This window comes from Haliotis rubra, unplaced genomic scaffold, assembly GCF_003918875.1.
Source record: "Haliotis rubra isolate DU_JTF1 unplaced genomic scaffold, ASM391887v1 Scf605, whole genome shotgun sequence".
NCBI classification, from domain to species: domain Eukaryota; kingdom Metazoa; phylum Mollusca; class Gastropoda; order Lepetellida; family Haliotidae; genus Haliotis; species Haliotis rubra.
In genome coordinates, this window is record NW_025767308.1 from 271724 (window position 1) to 299685 (window position 27962).

A 27962-nucleotide genomic window follows, 5' to 3' on the forward strand; every position below is an offset into this window, starting at 1 on the left:
CGGGTTAGAATATTGGCCTTCAATAACCCATGTTTGTCGTAAGAGGCGACTAACGGGATCGGGTGGTCAGGCTCGCTGACTTGGTTGACACATGTCATCGGTTCCCAATTGCGCAGATCGATGCTCATGCTGTTAATAACTGGCTTGTCTGGTCAAGACTCGATTATTTACAGACCGCAGCCATTTAGTTGGAATATTGGTGAGTGCAACGTAAACCAAAACTCAAACTAAACTCACTCACTCACTCACTCACTCACTAATGTATGAACAAGATAACATTAGAATTATATTTTACCAGTTTCGTTTTTAAAGGATCTAGTGCATAAATATTTCAGAGAGGAGATAAGCATGGTATAAGATAGGAGAGCATTTGTATCAGATATACAATATTAATTAGTTGAAACACAAGTAGGGATAAAATTCGAACTGTGAACTGGATGAATATTTTATCGAATAAAAGTATTTTTGTTTCCTTTAATTTGAATAATGAATATTGCATACGTTACATCTAACTCACTTCGCTACATCTACACAGCAAACCCATAGCTTTGTGTGCGGAACGTATGAATATTGTATACATGGCATGTCCCTGGCTGCCTTCGCTACATTTACAACATCACACACATCCCTTTGTGCGCGGAACGTATTAATATTGTATACATGACATACCTCTGACTCACTTCGTACGTAGGTCCCAAAACATTTCAAGTAAATTTAAGTCTACAAGTATTTTTGTCATTTTAATATATGGCTAAATCTCAGCATGAACATCAATGACTTAAGGGATGGTGTAAATCCAGCTAGGGTCCATGCAGGTAGCGAAGGCACTGTAAGTCCCCGTGGTCCCTAGTATGGTGATCTACCAACAGTTGTATGCGATCACTAGCCCATTTTTACATTGTATTGTCCAAAAATAATTTTCTACTTTTAACTCATTTTGTGATAATCTAGTAATTTTACTGTCCTTCGTTGACAGGGTTTTACATATTATACATATGTATTATGAATTAAGAAGTAGTTTTAGTCACGATATGGCTGAAATATTGCCGATGTGATTTAAAGTTTTAACTCACTCACTCACTCACTCACTCTGACTCACTTCCCTACATCTACATATCAAACCCATCGCTTTATGTGCGAAACGTATGAATATTGGATACATGACATACCCCTGACACACTTCCCTACATCTACATATCAAACCCATCACTATGCAAGTCAAAACATTGATTACACAACAGTCTCGGTTCCTGTTGACTGGGTTCCGTACTGTTGCGCACCTTAGTACAATAACCAGTTCAGAATTTTGAGACCAATTCATTCAGCTGGATACGTAAATATTTATCAGTATTATATGATACATCTAACTTGATCTAAGCATGATCAGTGTTTCATTGAGTACTATTTGTTTAGTGGGGCGGTGGGGTAGCCTAATGGTTAAAGCGATGGCTTGTCACTCCGAAGACCCGGGTTCGAGTCCCCACATGGGTACAATGTGTGAAGCCCATTTCTGGTGTCCCCCGCCGTGATGTTGCTGGAATATTGCTAAAAGCGGCGTAAAACCAAACTCAGTCAGTCAGTTTAGTAGTTTTCGAGTTAGATTGCAATTCATCGATCCCATTTTGAGCCAAACGGACTATAGTTATAATTTAACTGTGATAGTCTAGGTTTTTTACTGCCTTTGACGACAGGTTTAATAATATACACATACTCTTTATCAACGTCAAAATTGTTCTCGCCACGATATGGCTGAAACATTGCCGATGTGACGTTAAATATTAACTCATCACGCTCTGTGTGCGGAACGTATGAATATTGTATACCTTATATACCTCTGACTCACTTACCTACCTCTAAAAGTCAAACCCATCTCTATTTGTCCGGAACGTATGAATATTGTATACCTTACATACCTCTGACTCACTTCCCTAACTCTAAAAGTCAAACCCATCGCTATTTGTCCGGAACGTATGAATATTGTATACCTTACATACCTCTGACTCACTTCCCTACCTCTAAAAGTCAAACCCGTCGCTATGTGTCCGGAACGTATGAATATTGTATACCTTACATACCTCTGACTCACTTCCCTACCTCTAAAAGTCAAACCCGTCGCTATGTGTCCGGAACGTATGAATATTGTATACCTTACATACCTCTGACTCACTTCCCTAACTCTAAAAGTCAAACCCATCGCTATTTGTCCGGAACGTATGAATATTGTATACCTTACATACCTCTGACTCACTTCCCTACCTCTAAAAGTCAAACCCGTCGCTATGTGTCCGGACCGTATGAATATTGTATACCTTACATACCTCTTGTTTGAGTGGCATTTTAGAAGTTGAGACGTGCAATATGGAACAAGTTTTTATGGATAACAACTTCTTTATTTCGTGATTGCGACGTTTCGATACAGATTCTTGTACCGTCTTGCTTGACAACGGTACAAGAATCTGTATCGAAACGTGGACAAAGGGATGCCTGTTCTACTTGAAATCACTTTAGCTGATCTGATGTCCTTATAGTACTGTAAACTCAAATTCCTCTTCTCTAAATCATCCAAACTGAGGATCACTGAAAATGTCGTCTGCTAGCAAGTAAACAAAGGGGGATAAATCTTCACAAACTAATGAAAAAGAATTAACGGAGTTGTCTCTCTTGAATAAAACCAAGCACTTGATAGCTGGTCAAGTTTTTTTATACTAGAAATCCAATTAAACATATTTCTAAAACTAATAATTTCTGGTCATACTAAACAATGCGATAAGGCGTTTGCCAAAATACTTTTCAAAGATGATGCAAATTTCAGTGCCTTCTGATGAGGAAATGGCTTTCTAGTGGCTAAAATAGTTTTGTTTATAATACGCCTGGTTTGGAACGTACATGCAGGATTCTGGCACGCCCGGGCGAAACATATTTTCGGGGGCGGTGAGGTAGCCGAGTGGTTAAAGTATTTGCTCGTCACGTCAATGTTCCGGGTTTGATTCCCCACATGGGTACCATGTGCGATTTGCATTTCTGGTGATATTGCTGGAATATTGCTAAAAACGGCGTTAAACTAAACTCACTCACCTACTATATTTTCTGGTCATACTATACATATTTTACGCCACTTGACGTTATTGCGGCATTTGCTTATGTAGTGATTGTACGGCCTCTTCTTCATTCAGTTCACTCTCATTCGTACAGTTAGCTGTGTGAAATTATTTCGTCAATGTTAAAACCACGTTTTGAACTTGTTGAAATGGTGTACAACATATTCTGGATAAAGTCGCCCTCATCCTCTGTTTGTTATATTAATGAAGTAATGAGTTGGACCTGCCGTTATTTCCACATTGTAATCATACCTTTATATCGTTTGTGACGGACATAGTCGCAGTGACATTACATGCACAACTCTCCCAGTGTCTGTATAAATACACGTTAGTATCTGCTCTCTTGTATGTTTATAACAATGAAATACCTTATATAATTATATAATGCATTGAGACAACAATGACGCAGCCACTCGACAGTATCCATTCACAGGACTAATTTGTCACGTTGAGTGAGTGAGTTTAGTTTTACCATATTACAGCTATATGGCGGCCGTCTGTAAATAATCGAGTCTGGACCAGACAATCTAGTTATCAACAGTATTAACATCGATCTACGCAGTTGGGAACCGATGACGTGTGCCCAACCAAGTCAGCGAGCCTGGCCACCCGATCCCCTTTGTCACGTCTTACGACAAGCATGGGTTACTGAAGATCAATTCTAACCCGGATCTTCAACGGTTGGTCAAGGTGAGGTTGTGAAACGTTCATGTCGTATAGGTCATATTTACCTCACCCATTCCTATTCATTACAAAGAAAAGACCAACCGCATTGTAACCGTTCCCACAGATCTACAACGATCAAGCATATTAGGCTTGACTGTGTAGATTTTTCCACATTCAAAACAACGTTTTTGTGGTGTACTTTATCTGAAAATGTGTCTGCCCCTGATGGAGTGAGTGAGTTAAGTTGAACGCCGCTTTTAACAGCATTTCAGCAATATCACGACAGGGGACAGCAGAAATGGGCTTCACACATTGGACTGATATGGATAATTGAACCCGGGTCTTCGGCGTGACGAGTGAACGCTTTAACCACTAGACTGCCCCACCGCCCCAGACCCTGATGGAAACATACCGAGGTCTCTTGCCGTTATGTCAACCCTCTATGCATTCACTTCCTGAATCTTGTGATTTAAGCGTCCTGTCTGAACTTATGTATTTAACGGCAGTTATGTCATTGCGCTCTATATAATGAATTTTCGTATTTTGTGGTACCTTTTAACATTAATTAATTAATCAATTTGTTGAAACCATTTCATTAGTCACTGACGTCATATTGCTGTAATGGGTGTAAAAGCGGCTAAAAAAATGTAACGAACTGATTTCAAAAATGAAATGCAACTTTTAATCCGCCCAGACATGACGGAACTATGGAATTAGTAAATGATAAAACAAACTCAACAGACAGTCAATGGCAATGGTATTCTGCCCCGGGTCCATACCACGAGGAGGGTGCTCTTCACGTGTGATGATCTTCATTGGTTATTAAAGTTTCTCCTCGCTATTTAACGTGGATCTGTTAAGTATATTTGTCATACTGCTTCCTGTTCTAACCAACTGTTAGCAACATTTTCATATACTTTAGACTATGCATGTAGTTTTAGTATTGCCATTTTACCGTTTCACTAATCTGTGGGCTGTACTACATTATATTAGCATCTTTTTGTGATGAAAGAATCAAGGTCAAGCATGTCTTGCTTGACTGTGTTGAATATTCCATCACAAGAGATAACTATTTCAAATCACGAAATATAAAGGGTCTTTTTAATAATATAGTTCTCATTTAATTATTGCATTTTTAAAAGAATTAGATTTGTTAAATGACTTGTAAATAGGCACATATTTTATTATTGGTAATTTAGATTAGTAACTGAGATTGTTAGCGGCTGTACCCTCAAAGGGGGTTGAAGGAGCGTAAAATTATTGTCCTCCTGAGAGGGTACGTAAGTCCCGAAACATTCAAAGGAAATTTAAATTTACCAGCTGTTTTTAATGTAGTATTTTTGTCATTTTAATTTAGGCTAAATTTGACTTCAATCGCCCGCAGCTGAAGGGATGATATACATCCAGCTAGGGTCCATGCAGGTAGCAAAAGTACTATGAGTCCCCATGGTCCCTAGTATGGTGATCTACCTTCAGTTGTTGGCGATCTATAGCCAGTTTTTATATTGTATTGTCCAAAGAGTGCTATTCCTTTAAATTTCCACACTAGTGTTAGTTGTAATTGTGATACTCTAGTTGTTTTACTGTCCTTTGCAGACCGTTTTTTTGTAATATACACATATTACATTTCACTGTCAAATATGTTCTCGTCACGATATGGCTGAAATATTGCCGATGTGACGTTAAATATTCACTCACTCACTACTACATTATATTCATTATTACTCAATGTCGGTGTCGCATTGAAACACCTATCTCGACTAAAGTGTATTCTGTATACAACGAAGGTGGTGTTAAACCAGAAAATTTTAACAGAAATAGATATTTCTTTTTCAATAATATGGATTTGTGTATTAGTAAAAATAACAGAGAATACAAGAATTACGAGCTACAACTATTTTGTAACAGGAACATCTCGGTATAAATTTGCGGGGATGACATCAAATGATGACCCGTCAAATTTACCCCGTTCTTGGAGGGGTGTAGGAGCCGAATTGGGGTGAAACCGCTTAATACTGGCAGATTCAACCCATAGTGTTGTCTGCACAAGACCCAGTGGTCAAGTTGATAAATTACCTTAAATTATTACTATATCTATAACTTGATGTGACTTAACTCACTCAAGTTGGTAAAAATAATACCAAGGAACTTGGCTTCTGTTTATTTTGAATAGGCGTGTCATCTGATATTCATTTTTCCGGATCTTGGTGTTTACATTTCTTACGACAGTCTGTACAATTAGTGTCTTATTTTGAAAACTATTGATCCAAGACTTATGTGTTTAAATATGGATACATTTAAATATATCTTTAAATGCCCTTCAATAGTACATATAAATTTGACACAAGGAGTAATAAAATCATCAACATACAGAGGTACAGATAAGCTGCGTATCACGTAAATATTTATGTGAAAACTCAACTCCTGTGAGGACTTTTGGGTACAAGTACTCTTGACGTTTTGAAAATACTCAATAAATTTAATAATAACATTCGTACAAACAAAACTAGATAAAATAACTGAGGTATATTGAGAGGTTCTATTTCAGCACCTGAACCTACAGTTTTTATTATCGTTTCTCATATTACTGATCAACTATAAATAACAAAGATGTAAACCAACATTTAAATACCGAACTGAGTTTGAGTGAGGTGGGTACATTTATTTGATTACTCAAAGGAAAATTAGGATACCCAATTGAGATGCACACAGTACATAACTGACCAGAAAAGTTATCTGTAGCTCTGACAGAAAGCGATTCACTCAAGTAATCGCTTCAAAGCCTTTCACAAACCAGTGAGATTTATTGCTAAATAGTATGACATCTAAAAACTACCTGTGGGCTCCGTGACCTCAAAAGGAGATTGTTCTCGAGATTGGTTCATAATTGGTATGGTTTTATCTTGCAACACGTATCGATAGATGAAAACGTTAAATTTCATACAATATGTTTAGTAGTAACCATAATTCTGGTAAATGTTTCAAGAGTTGGTCATGTTTGTTATCGGTTCTGGGGCGGTATTCATAAAGCTTCTAAGAATTTTCTTAAGTGTTAAGAATTCTTAAATCCACTAAGAATTCTTAGTTTCCATAACAACGTTCTTAACTTGTAAGAAAAAACTTAGACAAGCAATTTTGTTCTTAGTTTTCTTCTTAACTTTCAGAAACCTTATGAGGACACCTAACTAGTTAAGAAAATTCTTAGTTATCCAATATGGCGGCTCACGGAAACGCAAAATTTCACACTAGGAAGAATGTTTTTGATATGTACACCGACAGAGAGTTATTACGACGTTATCGTCTTGACAGAGGAGGGATAGAGTTTGTGACAGGCTTGATATCGGATGAAATCGATGCACTTACCTTTAGAAACCGGTCCTTACCAGCCCTATACAAAGTGCTTGTAACATTGAGGTTTTTGGATACAGGCATAATGCAGCTTTGCAATGCAGATGACATGGATATTTCACAACCAACAGTAAGTCGGGCTGTAGCGCAGACGTGAGCTGCTCTAAATGCACCTCATATTGTGCAGAGATTCGTCTCGGTTCCATTGTGTCAAAGACAATTAAACGATAACGCTAATGAGTTCGCTCGCGTTGCAAACTATCCAAATGTGGCCGGTGTCATTGATGGGACCCATGTTCTAATAATCGCACCACACGTGAACGAACCTGCGTTTGTGAACCGAAAACACTACCACTCAATCAACACCCAACTAGTTTTTGATGCGCATTACCGGATTACCGACGTCGTCGCCAAGTGGCCAGGATCAACACATGATGCACCGATCCTTCGAGAAAGTGGCCTCCAAGTTCTCTTTGAAACAAGGAGGGTACCAGGCAACTTTCATTTATTAGGAGACAGTGGGTATCCCTAAAAAACTTGGCTTCTGACACCATACCTCCGGCAGAACAATGCTCACCAACTTGCGTATAACCGGTAAGTTAATTCAATTAGACTTACTTCCCTTATTTTAGGAATGTCAAAAGTTTAAATGGGTTATTGCAAAATTATGATCTCGAAATGAAATGTGAACTTGTTCAAATAAAATGAATACAATCCAGTGTTTAATTTGAGTGTAATTGATTTATTACTGAGGCAGTATATTTTCAAAGCTTTATTGGACATTTCACGCCAATAGAATTCCATTATGATTTGAAGATATATGTTTTTGCCACTTTTATATGTCTATATCTTCAACTTTGAATTGTCAAAATTATTTATGAGACACTCTTACCAATTATTTGGAACATTTACTCAAATGCATTTTGTTATCCCATGAATAATACCTGAACGTGATAAATACAATAGAATGCATTTATTGGTCTTCACAAGGATACATTTAGATGTTTCTTTACTAGACAATATAAACTGGAGGCCATACAAAAAAGTCCTGCTTTATATCACTGTTTAAAGATAATATTGGTCAGGCAAACTAATTTTAATTTGTATTGAATATTATATTTGTTGGGTCATCTTGAATGAGCATTTTTACCTTATCCTCAAAGAAAAATAAACAAAGGTCTGAAGTGGAAAAATCAATGTCCATTTTAGGAAGGACAGGTTTCTCTAGTGTAGCAAAAATGTGATCAAGGAACTGTAATGTGACACAAGAACATATTTACACGTGGCCATGTTATCAATTCATGATGTCACATTGATATGTAAGTGCTTTGCAGGTATATTGAATTGTTTCATTGTGTGAAATGCAAGCTAAATTATTGATGTGTTTTTCTAGTCCTATTGCAATTTGATTTTTTCAACAGTTCCCACAAGAGAACCCGAAGGGAATCAGGCAGTTGAAGAGGCGATTTCATGCTCTTCATGTTGAGCTGAGGCTCAGTCCCCATAAAGCCTGTCATGTGATTGTGGCCTGTGCTGTACTACATAACATTTGTAAAGCCAGGAACATCCCTGACCCGGAGGAAAGCAATGACATCCCCCCAGACACCCCAGCTTGTACCCTAATGGGAACTGAGTGACGTGAATAGGCGTCCGTCAGGTGAAGACTTCTTCTGGTGTTAAACGGGTCTTTTTGGTGTTTCGAGTCTGACCTGATCTTTGTCACAGGTTCCAAAATATCGTTTTGGTTCGCTAAAACTATATCTGACTTTGAAATCATGCGTGTAGTGATTGGATGAATACCTGGCAGCACAGATTGGTGACTCAACCCGTTACACTGATTGGTTAATGTAAGCTTACTCACTCACTCCCGTAGTCTACGGCCAAATCCCGTTTCTCTATTGATTTCTTGGAAACTCGCGACTTTCTGCCTCCATTGCGTGCCTAACCGTTACCACTCATGAGAATAACCGCAAATATCAAAATACGGAATCTGATGTAATAATTATTCTTTAATGATTTAGGAACGCATTTTTACTTAATAACACTGTCGATTTAGTAAACTACTAAGCGGCATTATATCTGCCACAGATGGTTTCTGGTAATATTTCAGTGATGACTGTACTCCAAGTTATATTTAGTTTCAGCTCTCAAAGCATCCATTGCAGTGGCTCTCATAACGTAGTCCTGCGTTAAGGACTTGACAAGTAGGTATCTGTCCGTATGTGTGTGTGTGTGTGCCTATGTGCGTACGTGTGCGAGTGTCTGTGTGTATTTAATCGCCATCTCTGTCTCTCTCCAAACATGAATATACATACACACACATACAGTAAGTCTGCAAACATCGATTTCGACGCGAGCCTAGTCAAACACTGATAAGCATTATATTACCATCTGCACGTTTGACCATCGATTAAACTACACTTAAAGTCCAGTTTTATTATTCAATACTAATGCCATTTTCCTACCACTAACTTTGCCTAGTCAATTTCATCAGCAGAGACCGTACTTTGAAATTACAACATATTTGCAGAGATTTGGGATATATAGCTGCAAAAGTCTCTGTCGCACTCAGTCATGACCAAACCCATGTACTCTACATCCGTCTCTTTCGTGGTTTTAAGGTAAAAAATATTTACATTGTAACGATAGTCTAAAGCAGAGGTTGGTGGTTTAGTTTAGTGTTTCCAGTCGTGAAGGACTCGTTAATGGTTTCAAGGTAAAATATATTTACATTGTAGGGATAGTCTAGAGTAGAGGTCAGTAGTTTAGCACAGTGATCTCGGTCGTGAAGGTCTCCTCTATTGTTTCAGGGTAAAATAACCCGTGAAGGTCCGGGCTAGAATGAACCTTCAGTAACCAATGCTTGTCGTTAGAGGCGACTAACGGGATCGGGTGGTCAGGCTCGCCGACTTGGTGGACACATGTCATCGGTTCCCACTTGCGCAGATCGATGCTCATGTTGATCACTGGATTGTCTGGTCCAGGCTCGATTTTTTACAGACCGCCGCCATATAGCTGAAATATTGCTGAGTGCGGCGTGAAACTAAACTCACTCACTCACTCAAGGTAAAATATATTTACATTGTAACGATAGCCTGAATTAAAGGTCGGTGGTTCTAGTGTTTTCTGTCGTGAAGGTATCCTTCATTGTTTCAAGGTAAAATATATTTACTTTGTAATGATAATCTAGAGTAGCGGGTAGCCTAGTGGTTAAGGCGTTCGCTCGTCACGCCGAAGACCCGGGTTCGATTCCCTACATGGGTACAATGTGTTAAGACCATTTCTGGTGTCCCCCGCCGTGATATTGCTGGAACATTGCTAAAAGCGGCGTAAAACCAAACTCACTCACTCACTCACTCTGTAGAGTAGCGGTCGGTGGTTTAGCATAGTGTGTTCGATCTGGAAGGTCTCCTTCACTGTTTCAAGGTAAAATATATTTATACTGTAATGATAGTCTGGGGTAGAGGTCGGTGGTTCTAGTGTTTCTGTCGTGAAGGTATCCTTCGTTGTTAAAATATATTTACATTGTAATGATAGTCGAGGTCGGTCGTTTAGCAAAGTGGTTTCAGTCGTGAAGCTCCTGGTCCAGTTCTATTGGGAACAACGATTGGACCCAATTAAAGGCGATATTAAAGCGGCATAAAACAATTGTCTCTTACACATTGCCATATGTTCCGTATGAAACGGGGGCGGTGGGGTAGCCTAGTGGTTAAAGCGTTGGCTCGTCACGCCGAAAACCCGTGTTCGAATCCCCACATGGGTACAATGTGTGAAGCCCATTTCTGGTGTCCCCCGCCGTGATGTTGCTGGAATATTGCTAAAAGCGGCGTAAAACCAAACTCAGTCAGTCAGTCAGTCCGTATGAAACAGCACTCACGTATAAAGACGCAGTGTGATGCGCATTTGATTTGATCAACAGCCATGTCAGCGAGTGCGTGAGTGAATTTAGTTTTACACCGCACTCAGCAATATTCCAGCTATATGGCGGCGGTCTGTAAATAATCAATTCTGTACCAGACAATCTGTTGAGTCTACTTGGTTTATCAACTAGGTTTCTACAGTCAATTGGTCATATTTTCATCACCAGGTTGAAATATGACTATAAGGATCGGGTGGTCAGGCTCGCTGGCCTGGTACCCGTGAAGGTCCCGGTCAGAATATTGTTCTTCAGTAACCCATGCTTGTCGAAAGAGGCGACTAACTTGGTTGACCATGTCATCGGTTCCCAATTGCGAAGATCGATGCTCATGCTGTTGAATTCTTAACAGACACTTAAATATACACCAAAACGCAGTTGTTCACATGCACCATATTTGCACATGCTTTTCAGCATTTTGATGCATGATCCTCATGCAATTCATCTGCAAAAGGTGTTCAGTTGGTTCCCCCAAGTTAGGCGAATGCTGTAAGTGAGTCTAAACGTTTGATGGGTAGTATATGAAGCTTTGTAACCTATCGTGCTGACACGACAAGAAATGGCTTGCTACGCATCTGTTATATTATGTCAAACATTATCTAATTCGAGTTCGAAATATAGTGTTACATTACTAAAGCGATAATACCTGACCTGTTGGCTGCGTAAATACGTTGAAGACAATTATTTGAACAATTTTGTGATTACACCTGAAATATATCCAGAATTAATGGCTGATATAATTTCATCAACTTTTATGTCAGTTATGTCTGTGCCATGTCAGTTTTCATGGCCACTGTGTATCTAACTTTCACGCTACGACGAGGGAGAAGAGTCGCTCGCTCGCTCACTCACTCACTCACTCACTCACTCACCTCACCCACCCACCCACCCACTCACTCACTCACTCACTCACTCACTATGGTCCTATGGCTTTGTACCTTCATTTCCTGGCTCTCTACAGCGTGCTTTGTAAATTGTAATGTCTTCTATAGTTTTTTGTATTATTTTCATACTAGTTTCATATCTATAGCTGTAAAGGTTTAGTTGTTTTTGCTGTCGTTCGTTGACAAGGTGGGTTTTTTAAAACATTTTTACTAATGTACTATGAATCTAAACCTTTTTTTAGTCACGATATGGCTGAAACACTCCCGATGTGACTAAACATTCGGTTCTGAAATATATAAAGCAAACATTCCCCCTGATGGACATCTTCTATTTGGTTAAAACAAAAGAGTATTAATTTGGGGCTTTTGAAATATTACTTGGTACAAAATCAGTGACAGTCTCTTAGAGTGAGATGAAACACAAAGAATGCAGAGGCCATTCCAAAAGATCAGATAATTTATTGCTTATCAGTGGACGCTGTACGTACAAGAAGTATGTAATTTGATTCCTTAGTTTAGTGTTAAGGGTACGGTCACACTGAACCGCGACCCCATTAAGATCGTGTCACGACCATCGTGATCGTGAACTCGCAGAGGGTGTCGTTCTTTGATCGCCATTTGCGGTTACACCAAAATTGCGACTGATAACAGGAAATTCGCCAGTTTTATTGCAACCTGATTATTGCAACCTGATTATTAGTCTCATATACCTCAATCGGGTTTCAATAGAATCGCTTCTAGTTTGCGAGTCTATATGCGAGTGTGCTACGACCCAGTTGCGACCCCCGTGCAACCAAAAATAGACTTGGTACCGCACTGAGAGTGCTGTACGAGCCCTGTGGCGTTCTGACCATCGGTGATCGCTGCGAGTGTATGCGATCGAGTTACAGTTCAGTCGGGATTAGTAGGAGCAATACTAAAACATAACAACTAAAACATAATACCTAAAACTTTGCGATCATTGATGGAACCAAATGGGGAGTTTGCTACGATCAATGAGACCGAATTGAGAGGGCATTGAGACCAAAGCGATCTCAATGCGACCACATTTGAGACCTCTTGTGACATCGGTCGGACATCTTTTGCGAGTGTGTTTGACAGTCAAAAACACTCGCAAACCCCTTTCCGACCGATGGAGAGTAATTGCGGCCACAGAGACCATGCTTGAGTCTATGAAGACCGTTTTGAGACTAATTTGCGACCGTATTGCGAATATTAGCGACTGATGGCGAGTATTGGCAAATTTTCGGTCATAACTCGGTCGGAAGCCCGGTGTAACCGGGGTGTTAACGCCACACTCAGCAACATTACAGCTATATTGCGGCGGAGTTTGGACCACACAACCCAGTGATCATAAGCCTATATCTACTCAATTGGGATACGATGACATATACACAGCGAGCCTGACCACCCGACCCCGTTAATCGCCTCTTATGACAAGCATGTGTTGCTGAAGACCAATTCTAAGCCGGATCGTCACAGGAAAATGTTACTGTAATAATCCAGCGAAACCCTTTCCACATCCGCCCGACACCACTACTCATACCAGAGTCGTTTGTTCGATACTGTCTTTGTGTTTATGAATTACTTTAAACAAGTGGTGATACTATGTGTTCTATAAAATGTGACGTTGTAAAAGTAATGTATTCTGCTGTTTCTGAAAATTGTCAGCATTTCACACTCAACTCAAACTAGTATTAATTATTTTGTGATAGTCTGGTTGTTATACTGTCTTTACTCTGCTGACAGCTTTTTTGAAAGTACACATATATTTATTCTCAGCTTATGACTTTTTGTCGTCAAAATATGGCTGCAATATTGCTGATGTGACTTTCAGGGATTCGATTCTAATCCGGGATTCGAACCCACACCCTCAGCGTCAGGCACCAAAATCGCCAGCACACACACAAAGGTTAAATGGTGAAAGAATTGTATTCGGTATCCCTACTCCCCCACCGAATGGTGTGCGGCTGGCCCAGTCCTGGTTATAGACAAGTGGTCGTCACATATTTAAACCTTGTTATGCTCATTTGTTCTTTTGAATTTGCAGGCAATGAAATCATCTGTTGCCTGATCAAAGACATGGCTATCGACCAAGGGAAGGCCATGGCGGTTCTTATCATACCATTAACATTGTATCTCCTCATTTTCCTGTATAACAACCAAATATGGTATGGAAAAGAAACGAAAAGCAGAACACTTACACAAATGAAGATGACTTGTGAAGTCCAAGGACTGGGCACATCTAAACAAGGCTACCTGCAAGGTTCTCTTGGAAATACTGTTGTCGATGAAGCCAGAGCATCTTCTATGGCTTTGCTTCAAGGTGCCAGAGATGGCAGAGAAAGGGAAGAAGCAAAACGAAGATTTGGGGGATTCCAGTGGGTCAATGACAACGTCACTTTTGTTTATGCCGGATACAATGACAACAAAGATGGACTGCCTGTTGTCCGAGTCATCGCAATGATTCGAAAAGACATCAAGCATAAGTTCACGTGCATGCTTGAATACCACAATGGGAAAACTGTTAGAACAATTGGTGTCCAACAATGCAACAGCTATCCAAGAAATACAAAGAAGAGAATGTAAGTTGAAACTTTAATTCCTCATCAATTTCAGTGACTTTGAGTCATACATAACTGTCTCTAAGGGTGGCAGGACTGTTAAAGGTGCCACGATGCAATATGTCCCGAACAATTTTTTCATTATGATTGGTTTGCTGGTTGGGTTGTTGTTGATACTCAGAAATAGTGAGTGAGTGAGTGAGTTAATATTTAACGTCACATTGGCAATATTGCAGCCATATCGTGACGAGAACATATTTGACATTGAAATGGAATATATGTATATGATAAAAAGCTGTCTACGAAGGACAGTAAAACAACTAGAATATCACAATTACAACTTAAACTAGGGTGGAAATTTAAAACTAAAAGCACTATTTGGACAATACAATATACAAACTTAGTATAGATCGCCAACAACTGAAGGTAGATCACCAAATTAGGGACCATGGGGACTTACATTACTTTTGCTACCTGCATGGACCCTAGCTGGATTTATATCATCCCTTCAGCCGCGGGCGATTGAAGTCAAATTTATCCAAAATTAAAATGACAAGAATACTACATTTAAAACAGCTGGTAAATTTAATTTCCTTTGAATGTTTCGGGACTTACGTACCCTCTCAGGAGGACAATAATTTTACGCTACTTCAACCCCTTTTGAGGGTACAGCCACTAACAATCTCAGTTACTAATCTAAACTACCGATTATAAAATATGTATCTATTTACAAATGAGTTAACAAATCTAATTCTTTTAAAATGCAATAATTAAATGAGAACTAATATCAGTAAAAAGATCCTTCATGGTTCGTGCTTTGAACTAGTTATCCCTTGTGATGGAATATTCAACACAGTCAAGCAAGACATGCTTGACCGTGATTCTTTCATCACAAGGGATACAAAACGGAGGATTCTCACCTTTTAATAGGTACTCATGAGTATACCTTGTGTGGCCAATACGTCGTATGATGACCTCTTCAAATCTGGACTGACAACCCAAGTAGGTGTAACCGATAGTTGGTTTTATTGCATGTAATTTATTGATACCTACTTGGGTGTCCCACTTCTTTTGCATCAGATCACGGATATAAGATCTAATAGCAGCTTTGTAATCAGAGTGTTGGATCACAGGTGGTGTCACAGATTTGTTGAGTGCTGCCTTGGCAGCAAGATCGGCCAATGTGTTCCCAGAAATATCAACGTGGCTGGGTAACCAACAAAAGACGATGTCGCAGGGCCAGTACACACTCAGCAATATTCCAGCTATATGGCGGTGGTCTGTAAATAATCGAGTTTGGACCAGACAATCCAGTGATCAACAGCATGAGCGTCGTAACATATGCAGTATTTGGAATTGCACTTTCTTAATGAAGTACAGTTTCAGGCGCGTAGCAAGCAAATTGTTTCGTGTAAGCCTGATTGAGGTTGCAAAGTTTTATATTTAGGAAGCATTGAGAGCTTGCTCAACTTAAATCAAAGCGTTATCGTTTGACGTTGTAATCTTATCAATATTTCGAAACCATAAGGAGAACTTAGAGTAGTCCACCATTTATTTCAGACAGAATAATCATTTGATTGAAATGTGACTTCCTCATGTGCAAATATGTTTTGACATTGTTTAACGCATGTTTACTGCATTGATACAATACAATACGTCGAGTACTTATTTGGGTATATTTAATGAAATGATAAACACGTGAAAAACATACAACGAATGGCGATTGTAAATACCTACATTTCAGTTATGATTCACATATAATCATGACTGTAACAAAACATTCACATACATGTCGATGGAAAAACAATCATCACTGAAAAAAGACAACTTTCAAATTTATGATATGAAGAATAACATGTTTGCTGTACACCGTGCCTGTTGCTTAAAGCGGCGTAAAACCATACTTATTCTCTCACCCAAATGATTGCAGTACGTTTATGCTGGAAATATTTGTATTCAAGATCCGTTGTCAAAATAGGGGAGGTTTTACCAGTTTTATGTCACATAATTATATTCGTGATTCGATAAGAAAATGTCCGTCAGCATTTCTGGACATTTTTTTAATGCTTGTACATGGATCTTTGTTTTACATAGAATGATAAGTTACAATATGGGGCATTACTACCCTGGCGGGATTATCACTAAAACATGTATTTCTACTTCAGATACTGTAACGGCTATGTGATCTGTCCTCGCCCATTAAGAGCTGGTGAACCCTCTTTTCTCTCCGTGCACAAATACGGGGATATCTCTTCAAGGAACAACATCACCGTGTGGTATCCCAGGAAGAAACAAAACAACATAACAAGATGTTGCAAACCCTTTGGGAACAATTACAGTAATCTGACACAATTAATCTGGAATATTGAGCTTAGCCGTATATTTGGAATTGACAAATTCATCTTCTATCTTTGCTCTCAGTCAAACGATGCTGTGCGAATCCTACAAGAGTATGAAGCTGAAGGTATAGTTGAACTGAGAAACTTTACTTTGCCTGCAAGTCCGATCCAGAATTACACACAGGGATATGTTCATTGGTCTCAAATAAGCACCCTTCATGACTGTCGTCTGTCCCAAATAGGAACGGCCAAATATGTAATTTACCATGATTTTGATGAAATCGTTGTTCCAAGGAAGCATAAGAGTCTTGTTGATCTGGCAGATGAGCTAATGAACAAATCAACTGATGGCCAGGAAGCAACTGGAGCTCTTCTCTTCCGAAACGTGTACTATCCTCTATTCGCAAATAGGACAACAGTCGACTTTCCTCTGAAACAACACGCACTTCGATATGATATCCATCCGCTATTATATGTGACGAGAAAAAAAGCAAGTCGTGTAACAAGGTCACCAAAATCGATGATTATTCCTGATGCGGTGGAAGAAATGAGCGTCCATTACGTCCGACAGTTTAGGCCAGGTTATCAAACCCAGGTAGTGAAACAGTCCTTGGCTAATTTGCATCATTACCGCAACCCGAAACAGGAACACACAACTGATTCTGTTTCCCAGGACCTCTTCCTACACCAGTATGCTCATGTCCTTGCAGGGGCTGTGTTGAACAGATGTCGAAACAAAGCATGCTAAACACAAAATAGCCATCGTATCATATCATGACTTATTTCATCCATGCGCCAAATATGGACATACTAGTATCCACCCTATTTCAATGAGCATATGATCCCAACGTCATTCAATAAATACGTTTACTTATGTTCAAATATAGCAAGCAACAAAATATGCTGTAATACTCACCACCTCGATAAATATGCATCACACTTCGCACTGCACTTGTCCTATAAACAAATACGCCATTAACTGATTGTTAAGGTATTGCTTGAATAAGTTTGAAGTGGGACTTGTTTTCACCGAGTTCAAATTTTGTATTTTTTTATATTTCATGATGAATTAAAAATATATTTAATTACTCTGCACTGCAACTCCCCCATGAATATGAAGGTGATCTAACAATTTGAAAACAGTCCATTCAAATGTGTTAATGTTATGGCTATTTCCTTAGGTTTTTTAGTTAAAGTTGAAAATATGTATACATTCCAATTTAATAAATTAGAGAATCGCACCTCAAACAAGTTGTTTTCCATATTTGAAAACGATTCGACCAGTACTTATAAACCTACTTGGTGAACACACTTTTCTAAGTCCAATTTTTCAAAATGTACAAATTCTTTAAAACCAAGTATCACCTCACTTTCTTTCGACAAAGAATGCAGTCTCAAAATTTGAAAACAATCTGTTTGACTGGCATTTTAAAAGTTAATGAATAACAAGAAAGGCATGGTACTTTATGGATAACAATTTATTTATAATATTAAACACACCAGACGTCCACAAGATGGTTTAACAAGATCCTCCAAGACCCCACCACCAACCGCAAGAAAGATCCCACTGCAAAACTCAACCGCCAACACAAAGCCAGTCTCAAACAACTTTAGGATGAACATGAAATCAGCCCGGAACTATGTTTCAATCTTCCTCTGTGTCTGTTATCTGTTGCTTGTGCAAATTTAGATAGGGGGTTTTATAAGTTGTACGAACTTGTCTCAGATACTAATCACTTTCTGAATAAAACATGTTTAAACAAGCTTACTACATCCACTCTACATCCACAAGACCCCACCCAAGGCCAGACTGCGTGTGCGCTCTAGAGACACAGAGTTCTACAGTACCGTTTAACACGTCACAAAAAAGCCTTGCCCCAACAGGATAAACTAATTCGCTTCTGACCAATCTCCGGAGCATTTTAGCAACATTAGCGCTACGCCAGTCGTACGTCTGTGTTAAGGCATGGGAGTTACGATCACCTTAGCGCTAAGCGCTAAGCGCTTTGTACAACGGCACCCTGATCCATAGATATGATGTAGTGGACCTCATCATTAGTGCCCCTATCGATGAAATCCTCCACCGCGACATCACCGACCTAGACACCCCTCACCAACCTCTCCACTGATTATATTGTCAACCTGACTTCCGTCTGCATCACTTCCACGTACTCTACCTGGGGAGATGCCTACTATGAGCAGATCCAGGTTCTGCCCATGAGTTCCCCTCTGTCCCCAATCCTCACACATATTCACATGACCTCTTTTGAACAGCAAGCACTAAGAATGGTGTCCATCAAACCTATCTGCTGGTACAAGAAAGTCACGATGACACCTTCTTCATCCTACAACAAGATTAAGACCCAGAAATCCTCCTGCAACGTATCAACAAACACACCGTCACGTCCAGTTAACCATAGATAACGACATACAACGCCCAGCTCCCCTTTCTAGATGTCCTCGTGTCCAGAATCCCACTCAGCAAGATCCAAACCAGTGTCTACAGAAAGCCAACCCACTCCGACCAATACATACACTTTGACTCCAACCACCCCCTGAGAACCAAAACTGCCATAATCTCTACCCTCACCAGACGATCTATCAACCTCTTTTCTACCAACCCAATAGCAGAAATCCAGCACTCCGCCATGTTTTCACCCAGTTTAACCACTACCCATCCAAACTAGTTGACAAAATTATCAGCATCACCGGCCGCCAAAACACTCTAACCTGCACGCATCCGAATCTATCTCCCCTTCATACCAAAGACTTCCCAGCACATCAGCCGTTTCTTGAAACAAGTAGGCCGACCTCGAAACCTATTTCACCAGCTCTACGCCATACAAAACCCTACTCCAAGCCAATGGTAGGAAAACCTCTAAACAAGAAACACCCAAAGATGCTGTCGACAAAATCAACTGTGACTGCGGCGAGACTTATGTAGGTGAAACTGTCCGCACCATAAACCCCAGAATCAAAGAACAATTAACTTCGGCCAAAAAATCAGCCCGAAAATCAAGCATCTCAGATCACATCATCAACTGTCCTAATCACACCATTAAGTGGGATAATGTAGAACTATTATCAAAAAACCTCCAACACTTCAAGACAAAAAAACTGGCAGAGCAGTTCAAATCCGACACAAGCCCTCAATTAACAAAGACCAAGGGTATGTCAACCGCCTACAATAAAAACATCAGATCAAAGCTCTCCAGCCATCACTGCTAATTAATCGTGTCTGCTATGTTTGTTCTGCCTCTTCAACAGTTGGCTTCTTCCTATTGTTACTGCGTTATTACCAAAATCCGTTGTTGTTGTTGTTGATCCCTTTGATACATACCTTCATGTTGTCTTACTTAATCCATGGACCCGTGAAGATCCGGGATAGAATTGGTCTTCAGCAACCCATGCTTATGGTAAGAGGCGACTAACGGGATCGGGTGGCCAGGCTCGCTGAATTGGCTGACACGTGTCATCGTATTCCAATTGTGTAGAACAATGAGCATGCTGTTGATCATTGGATTGTCTGGTCCAGACTCGATTATTTACAGACGGCCGGCATTAAGCTGGAATATTGCTGAGTGCGGCGTAAAACTAAACTCATACACTTATGCGAGCTGCACCAGGAGAAGCAGGTTATATCAGGATAATAGTCATCCACTTAATAGTGAGACTGATAGTGACATCTCATAGAAGCCATCCATATGTTGACTTCGTTAGTCCTTTGCGTGACGACTGTCGCTTTAACCAATACGCTACCTCACAGGCATTTTCTGTAATGGAGTGAGTGAGTGAGTTTAGGTTTACGCCAGCTTTAGCAATATTCCAGCAATATCACGGCAGGGGACACCCGAAATGGGCTTCACCATTGTACACATGTGGGGAATCGAACCCCGGTCTTCTTTGATTGAAGAGTACCCGAATATCGCTTGTCGGTAAAAAATATTAAAACAAAACAGAACTTCAAATGTCATTTATTTGTTCAAATAAATTGCATAATACAACTTGCCTGCGTGATAGTTGTTCCATATGAATGTACAAACAGATATTGCTGCCATACGTGGCCACACGACAACCGTTACGTAATAACGGTACACAAATTATTAAATTTGACATTTGTACGTCCAATATCAATATGCTTCATTTAATAATTACTATTAGACATTTCAAAATAAATAATACCAGTTTACAGTCGTGGGTTGACTCGGCGAGATTATATATTATTTGTTTATCACTTTGTGGTAGATAATCCGTAGATTATATTTTAACATGGACACTTATCTTCACTGATTTTATTTTAAAACGAAGATTTCCCAGAATAATGAATAAATCCCAAAGTATAGTTACAGTATCTTTTCCCATTACATGAAGACCAAGCAGTATATTGCCCGTTATAAAGGAAAATACATTACGATACGATACGATACGATACAATATTGGGATGACGGTCTGCTTGCTGTTACCTCGTCAACAAACTCGCCACAGAATCACCAAGAGGTTCCCATCAAGAATCTACGGTAGTTTTAGAAGATCACGGAGGTGGTGTTTGAACACAAGCTTTCACAGATGACGATTATGAACACACCAAAGAGACGGTGTCTTAAGAGCAGGTTGTAGATGTCCTGGCACAGGTCTTGAGACTGTCGTCCCATACAAGTGTAGGTGGGCAGGGGCGGTTGTCGATGAGGTGGCCACCATTGCATGTGACGTACACGTTGCACCCGTTGCAGGATTGGTAGTCGCCAGTGGCGACGCCGTTGCAGGAGCTAACGCAAGGGTTCCTGTGGTAGAATGAGATGTATAAGCATACATTTTCTCGACATGTGTGTAACATTCGTTGACTTACATCGCCAAGAAGTCAGGATTCCAAAAGGGAAGAACTGCTAGGCTCCAGTCTACACAAACTGAATCTTTGAAGGGCATTTAAAAGTGGAATGCATAAGATATACTGATGAAGGAACAAGCATACACTCTGAAACGTCGTGTTATTCACAATAAAGAAGTTGACATCCATAAATTTGGCTTTTCGTATGTACGAACTAGTTCATAGGTTTTGGTGACGCTGTACCCTGCCACTGGACGACTCTGAACACTGCATTTTTTTTATCGACAGATCAAATATATACCAGAAGTGGACTGCATGAAAATGTACGCCAGGAAAAATATACACATCTACCGAACAGTTTATGTACATTCTATCATGCATTAATTGCGCTATTCTACCTGCGCGAATTATCTGTGAAACCAGTTTTAAAAGGTAGAACGTCAGCCTTCCATTGCTGGTATCCACAGGTGTATTCATACTCCCGTCACTGATTCAGGTAACACTCCACTTACTGAATAAGTTATATATGTAGTATATTTTACAGATAGTTTTTTGCTGTCGCTGAATTCAACTTGTTTGTATACAAAAAGCCGAGTAGGAACATTTCGCATCAATCGGCAGTACCAGTCAGTGTGTAAGTCAGCATGCAATATAGTATCGTGCAAGGCTGAAAAGAGGTTCAAGCGTGACGATCCATACCATCGAGATACAATGACTAAGGGGAGCCTTATTGCGTAGATCGATGCTCATGGAGTCAGTCACTGGATTAGATCAATATTGCTGAGTGCGGCGTTAAACAACAGTCAAGCAAACGAGAAAAAATGAGACATTCAGATCGCACATGTAAAGGAACAGGGGCGGATACAGCTTTCTGGAAACGGAGGGGTGCACACTATTGAGAAAAGTGGGGATGCGCACTTTATTTTCACCCGAGTTTCAATGGTCATTTAAGAAACTTTCAGGACAAAAAGGGGAGGAATGGTACGCACCCCTGCACCCCCCGTCTGGATCCGCCTATGAGGAACAACCCTTATTGGGCGTATTCATTATTGTTTTCAAGACCCTCACTTGATAGTGAAGGGAGCTAAGGCGTGGCAATATGCTTTGCAGAGTTGCGTCCCCTGGGATCAAGAAAGAAGCTCATGAATTTTACCCAAATCTCAAAGACCAGCAGCATTTCATGCTTTCCTCCCCCATCAACCTGAGAATACTTTTTAAAACGACAATACACTTACTCACTCACTCACGGAGGACATAGACTCACTCACGGAGGACAGGGGCTCACGCACGCACTCACTCACTCACTGTACTCACGGAGGGCAGGTGGTTGAAGTCATCTCGCAGCGTTTGAGGGTGTCATCCCACACTGTGCCAGCAACGCAGGGTCGGTTGTCGTACATGTAGCCGTTGGAACACGTCGCGTACACGCTGCATCCGTTGCAGGATTGATAGTCTCCGCTGGGACGACCTGTACACGCCGAAAGGCAGGGGTTGGATGCCACTGAAAGGGGGAAGATATCTCAATGATGTGATCACTGCGTTGGTGTCAGATGAGTACATCTGTATTAGTATTTATCTTCGAGGTGGCGTTATAATGAAGGATGGACAACACCATCGTGCGGTTTAAGATATTGTCAACGTTCGGCATCCACATTGTGCTGGACAGGCTCATTAAATACATTGAATCATCTATCATCTATCATCATCATTGATCTCATTTTAATGCAAAATTGCATTGACGCGCATGGGCCTGGGCAGTGAAAAGACGGACTTTTTTACATTTCATGCCGGACGAATTCATCCAAGTAAATGATTCTGCATGGTTGCTGGTCTTCTCAACAAATCGCACAAAACTCAATGTTTGAGTGAGTGAGTATAGTTTTACGCCGCCTTTAGCAATATTCCAGCAATATCACGGCAGGGGACACCAGAAATGAGCATCACTTATTGTACCCATGTGGGGAATAGAAACGGGTTTCGGCGTTACGAGCGGATGCTTTAACCATTAGACCACCCCACCGCCCCTCAATGTTTGAGACTCGAGACTTCATCCCTTCAGAAATCCGAGCTTGTCACTGAACTTGGTTTGCATTCATATTTGTTCTGGCTAGTTTAACAAAACCTGACGTGACACTGAGTCATATTAATCAGGAATCTGGTCCTCTAAACCCGGATCCTGCCACAGCCAAAGGACAGAATGTAGCGTAGACACTAGCAACGCTAACATAATGTGGCTTTTCTTAACCAAAGTGCATTTCCACTCAATATTAATAAAGTACCGGAAACAACAGTGTCTGTAACAGGAATATGTAAGTGTGTATGACTTCATAACTCTATTCAGCAATATGCTGAAACTAAGATGGCCATGTCGAGTATAGTAGAATCAAACCCAGACCTCTGAAATGAGGAGCGGATTCGTTGATCATTTGTCTGCCAGAAACATAATAACAAACATACCGGTAACTGCGAACAGACTGTAGATAACAGCGATGATGAGAACTTGCCTGGAACCCATTCTGAGAAATATTTCTGCAACAAGAAAATGTGTAAAGCATAACATAATGTATATCATAGAAAGCCGATTTTCATTTTGTCATCGGAGAATCATACGAATAGCTAAGCAACAAGTACTCACAAAAAACGAGTTGATTTGTCGACAGAAGAAGTCAGCCATATTTTTCGGATAAAGATTTGGAGTAACTGAAACCATTTTATCCGATCCCTCTCTAAATATTGGGTTACAACTGATCCTTTGTAACCTATTCTGGGAGTGTGATGCGACATGGCTTGAAGTCGTATTAAAGTACCCTGTATGTGTTGGGGTGGCCCAGTGGTCAAAGCGTTTGCTCGTCACACCGAAGATCCGGGTTCGATTCCTCACATGGGTACAATGTCTGAAGCCCATAGCTGGTGTCCCTCGCCGTTATATTGCTGATATATTGCTAACAGCGGCGTAAAACTATATTCACCCATGATGTCAACCACTGAATTGTCTAGCCCATGGTTTTAACACATGCGGTCACATTGCGGGAATATTGCAGAGTACGGCGTTACACACACAAAAATTGAAATATACAAGAAATATGTGAAACGATGCAGCAGCTACTTACGGGTGAATGTGTGTGAAGACGTCGTGGATCAGATCAGTGATGCACCGTTCGATTCTGTATCTGTATTTATACACCCAGACAAACTTATCTTGCAGCCAATAGGATCGTTATTACACACAATAAGCCTGAGGGAGGATGATATCTACATGATACAGTTGGATATTACCCCCCTGGCAGGCCCATAGACTTGAGATCGGCGGGTTACGTCAGGGCAATCAGCAATAGAGGTAACGGATCGCGGATACCTGAGTCTTTGTAAGGAACTTCATATTAGATTCGTGGAACAGACATTCTCTTCGGGTTCACAAAGTTCACAAACCAAAAATATATTATTTCAAAGATTATTACATATGATATATACAAAACTGAAAAAAGGTTTTCATTAGGAACGACAATTTATATATTTAAGCAACACGACGATGTGTTCTTTGACAGAAATTTTGGCAAAACAAAATAAATAAAATAATTCAAAAATTAGATGTAAGGTTTATTTAACGTCATTTAGAACAGAACAGAATTTATTCCGTATTTTAGCAATAGAGTACAATTGTAATTGAAGTTGTTTTGACAGGTCACATGACAATACGACTTCTAGAATTAACGCAAAGCAAACACATGTTTCAAGTTAATAGCAACACTTCACATTGCTTCAATATTTTAGCTTTAGAAGACTAACCATATTTACATTAGCAGGAAGGTATTTTAGGCGTAGGGATTAATATTTTTCACAAACATGTAACACATGAGATTCGTCAGCTATTGCTCCAAGTTTACATGATGTACATATTACATTTGAAGCTTCATCTTCTTTAGATTTACGATAATTGTTATAGTCATGTGAAGAAATTCTAAATTAGAAAAAGCACGTACTAATGATTTATCATGTAATTGTGTTATATGCATTTCAGGTTGAAGGAAAGATTTATTTTCATTATAATGTTTAAGAAATTTCGAATTCTGTACATGCCAGTTATGAAAGAAATTATTGTTTTCCGAAATATACTAGTATATAAACACGACATATATCCAACATCTTGAACAATCCATACAAATGAAAAACCAGTTGAACGGCGGTTAGAAGTGATACACATTAAAGCAAAACGTTTATGGATGTCAAGTTCCTTATATTGAGGAACACGATGTTTCCGAGTATCTTACTTATTTTACTATTGATAGTGAAGGTGACATAGGCGGTTAAGAGAACGCCATTTTCGCAAAAGATAAGCTGAACTAGATATATCTTTCCAGACCAGGACAAATGTTTTTGGAGTTGCAAATATGTTAATGCTTTGCGTTGATAAATATCAGTCAAGTATACTTGTGTGATACACAAGGATATCTGAAAGAACTTCTCCAGAAATATACTTCATGCAAAAACCTGAGATCCAATGATCAACTTTTATTTTCACTCCCCAGGACCAATCTATAACCCTTCGGCCAGAGATCATTCTCACTCTGTGCTCCTTCTCTCTGGAACTGTCTTCCTTTTGATATCAAAACCTCCCCATCTTTAGCTGTCTTCAAGTCCAAACTTAAAACCCATCTCTTCTCCTAGTACTATCCTTTATACCTGCGCTTTGAGCAACCGCAACGGATGGAAAATAGCGCAATATAAATGCACTTATTATTATTATTATTATTAAAAGTCTATAGTACAATAATTATTGTAATTGAAGTTGTTTTGCAACATATTACATGACAGTGTGACTTTTATGATAAACGAAGAAGGCGGTTAAGAGGAGTGACTGGGTCAGTTATCTGAATGTTTGAAAAACAGTTTTTCATTTGGGTATAGGTGTGGCAGGGTGATGCGGCACTGTATGACGTATTGCATTTGCTTGCGAGATGTCATGTTTTAAATTGGTGTTAGAACTGTTCTGTTCCTTGCTCATCAAATATGGTTAACAGAGTCCCTATAAACAAGAACGTAGGAATGTACGCTCATGAAATGTATTCCATCGACGTATTCTTGAAGATAACGGATGAATAAAATATTGTGGCCACGTTTATTATACACAACACATGCTATATTTGGGATTACACTTTCTCAGTAAAGTACAGATTTCAGTACACTTGGGGGTTAGGTCCCATTCGGGATTCGAACCCACACTCGTTACTACGGCTTTACTCTGAGAGAGTGGGTAACTATACTGTAGGAAGATAACCATTTTGTGTACGCAAAGCCAGCAGACTCAAGTACCTGTGTCTTGTAGCCCTCTGATAAGTTACAGATGGGAGTGTGTGCGCGTGCGTGTGTAAGTCAGTGTGTGTATGTTAGTATGGCTGTATTTTTGTGCAACTTCACAAATGAAATGTATAATTTCATTTAACGAGAATGGGGAATCAACTCTCTCAGCAAATCTACGTCTCTACGCGAAGAACAGATCCTAGGTTGGGCCCCACCCGGACTCGAAGCCACACAGCTGTCACGCTAGTGTATCGCCGTTGTGTAAATGACACGTATGAGTGGATAACGGTGAATGATATAGATACGGATAAAGGTATATAACGCCTTAAATGTGGTTTCCTTACACCCTCTGATCGGCACAGTAAGAGATACTGACGCTGTGTTATGTCAGACGTGCATTATCAATATGCCCCAGGTAGGTTTAAGATACTGGAACGTGGCCCGTTGGTTTGTTATACACCATTCTTTAACAATTTTCAATCCGTAATATGTCTCATGGAACGTTTTAAATATATATGAAGATATGTTGATATAATTTAATAACGTTCTGCTAAGGTCCTTCTTTGATATGAAACCTTCTAACAAATTATATAATTATATAAGTGATAAAACCCAAGGACATCCGTAAGAAGTCTCTGCTTAAACCTGGGGAGATTATACCCACATATTATGAGCATGTGTTTGTTTCCGTGTTTGACGTCTTACTCAGTAATATGACAGTATGATAGCGGTCTGTGTGAGTGAGTGAGTTTAGTTTTACGCCGCACTCAGCAATATTCCAGCTAAAAGGCGGCGGTCTGTAAATAATCGAGTCTGGACCAGACATTCCAGTGATCAACAGCATGAGCATAGATCTGCGCAATTGTGAACCGATGACATGTGTCAACCAACTCAACGAACCTGACCATCCGATCCCGTTAGTCGCCTTTTGTGTCAAGCATGGGTTGATGAAGACCTATTTTACCCCGGATCTTCACGGGTCAATAGCGGTCTGTAAATAATGGAATTTGGACCATGCCATGCA

General features: G+C 39.8%; 2 protein-coding genes across 2 annotated transcripts; one reads left to right on the forward strand and one right to left on the reverse strand.

Annotated features, from left to right (window-relative positions):
- The first annotated feature begins 14010 nt into the window (after positions 1-14010).
- Positions 14011-18576, forward strand: LOC124255679. Its single transcript, XM_046689572.1, has 2 exons — positions 14011-14497; positions 16642-18576. The coding sequence occupies exons 1-2, from the start codon at positions 14019-14021 to the stop codon at positions 17561-17563; spliced, it is 1401 nt and encodes a 466-aa protein (XP_046545528.1). The 5' UTR covers positions 14011-14018; the 3' UTR covers positions 17564-18576.
- Positions 18577-21415: 2839 nt separating this feature from the next.
- Positions 21416-24155, reverse strand: LOC124255668. The gene is made up of 3 exons (XM_046689565.1): positions 24098-24155; positions 22955-23141; positions 21416-21596 (listed from the first exon to the last, which is right to left on the reverse strand). The coding sequence occupies exons 1-3, from the start codon at positions 24153-24155 to the stop codon at positions 21416-21418; spliced, it is 426 nt and encodes a 141-aa protein (XP_046545521.1).
- Positions 24156-27962: the final 3807 nt, after the last annotated feature.

What these genes read in the sequence shown, in the direction of transcription:
- LOC124255679 (XM_046689572.1), top strand. Translation starts at nt 14,019, where the DNA reads ATGGCGGTTCTTATCATACCATTAACATTGTATCTCCTCATTTTCCTG. An exon ending in AGAAATACAAAGAAGAGAAT is followed by an intron (nt 14,498 to 16,641) that starts GTAAGTTGAAAC and finishes TTTCTACTTCAG; the next exon opens with ATACTGTAACGGCTATGTGA.
- LOC124255668 (XM_046689565.1), bottom strand. Translation starts at nt 24,155, where the DNA reads ATGGGTTCCAGGCAAGTTCTCATCATCGCTGTTATCTACAGTCTGTTC. An exon ending in CAGTCTGTTCGCAGTTACCG is followed by an intron (nt 23,142 to 24,097) that starts GTATGTTTGTTA and finishes TCCCCCTTTCAG; the next exon opens with TGGCATCCAACCCCTGCCTT. An exon ending in ACTTCAACCACCTGCCCTCC is followed by an intron (nt 21,597 to 22,954) that starts GTGAGTACAGTG and finishes ATTCTACCACAG; the next exon opens with GAACCCTTGCGTTAGCTCCT.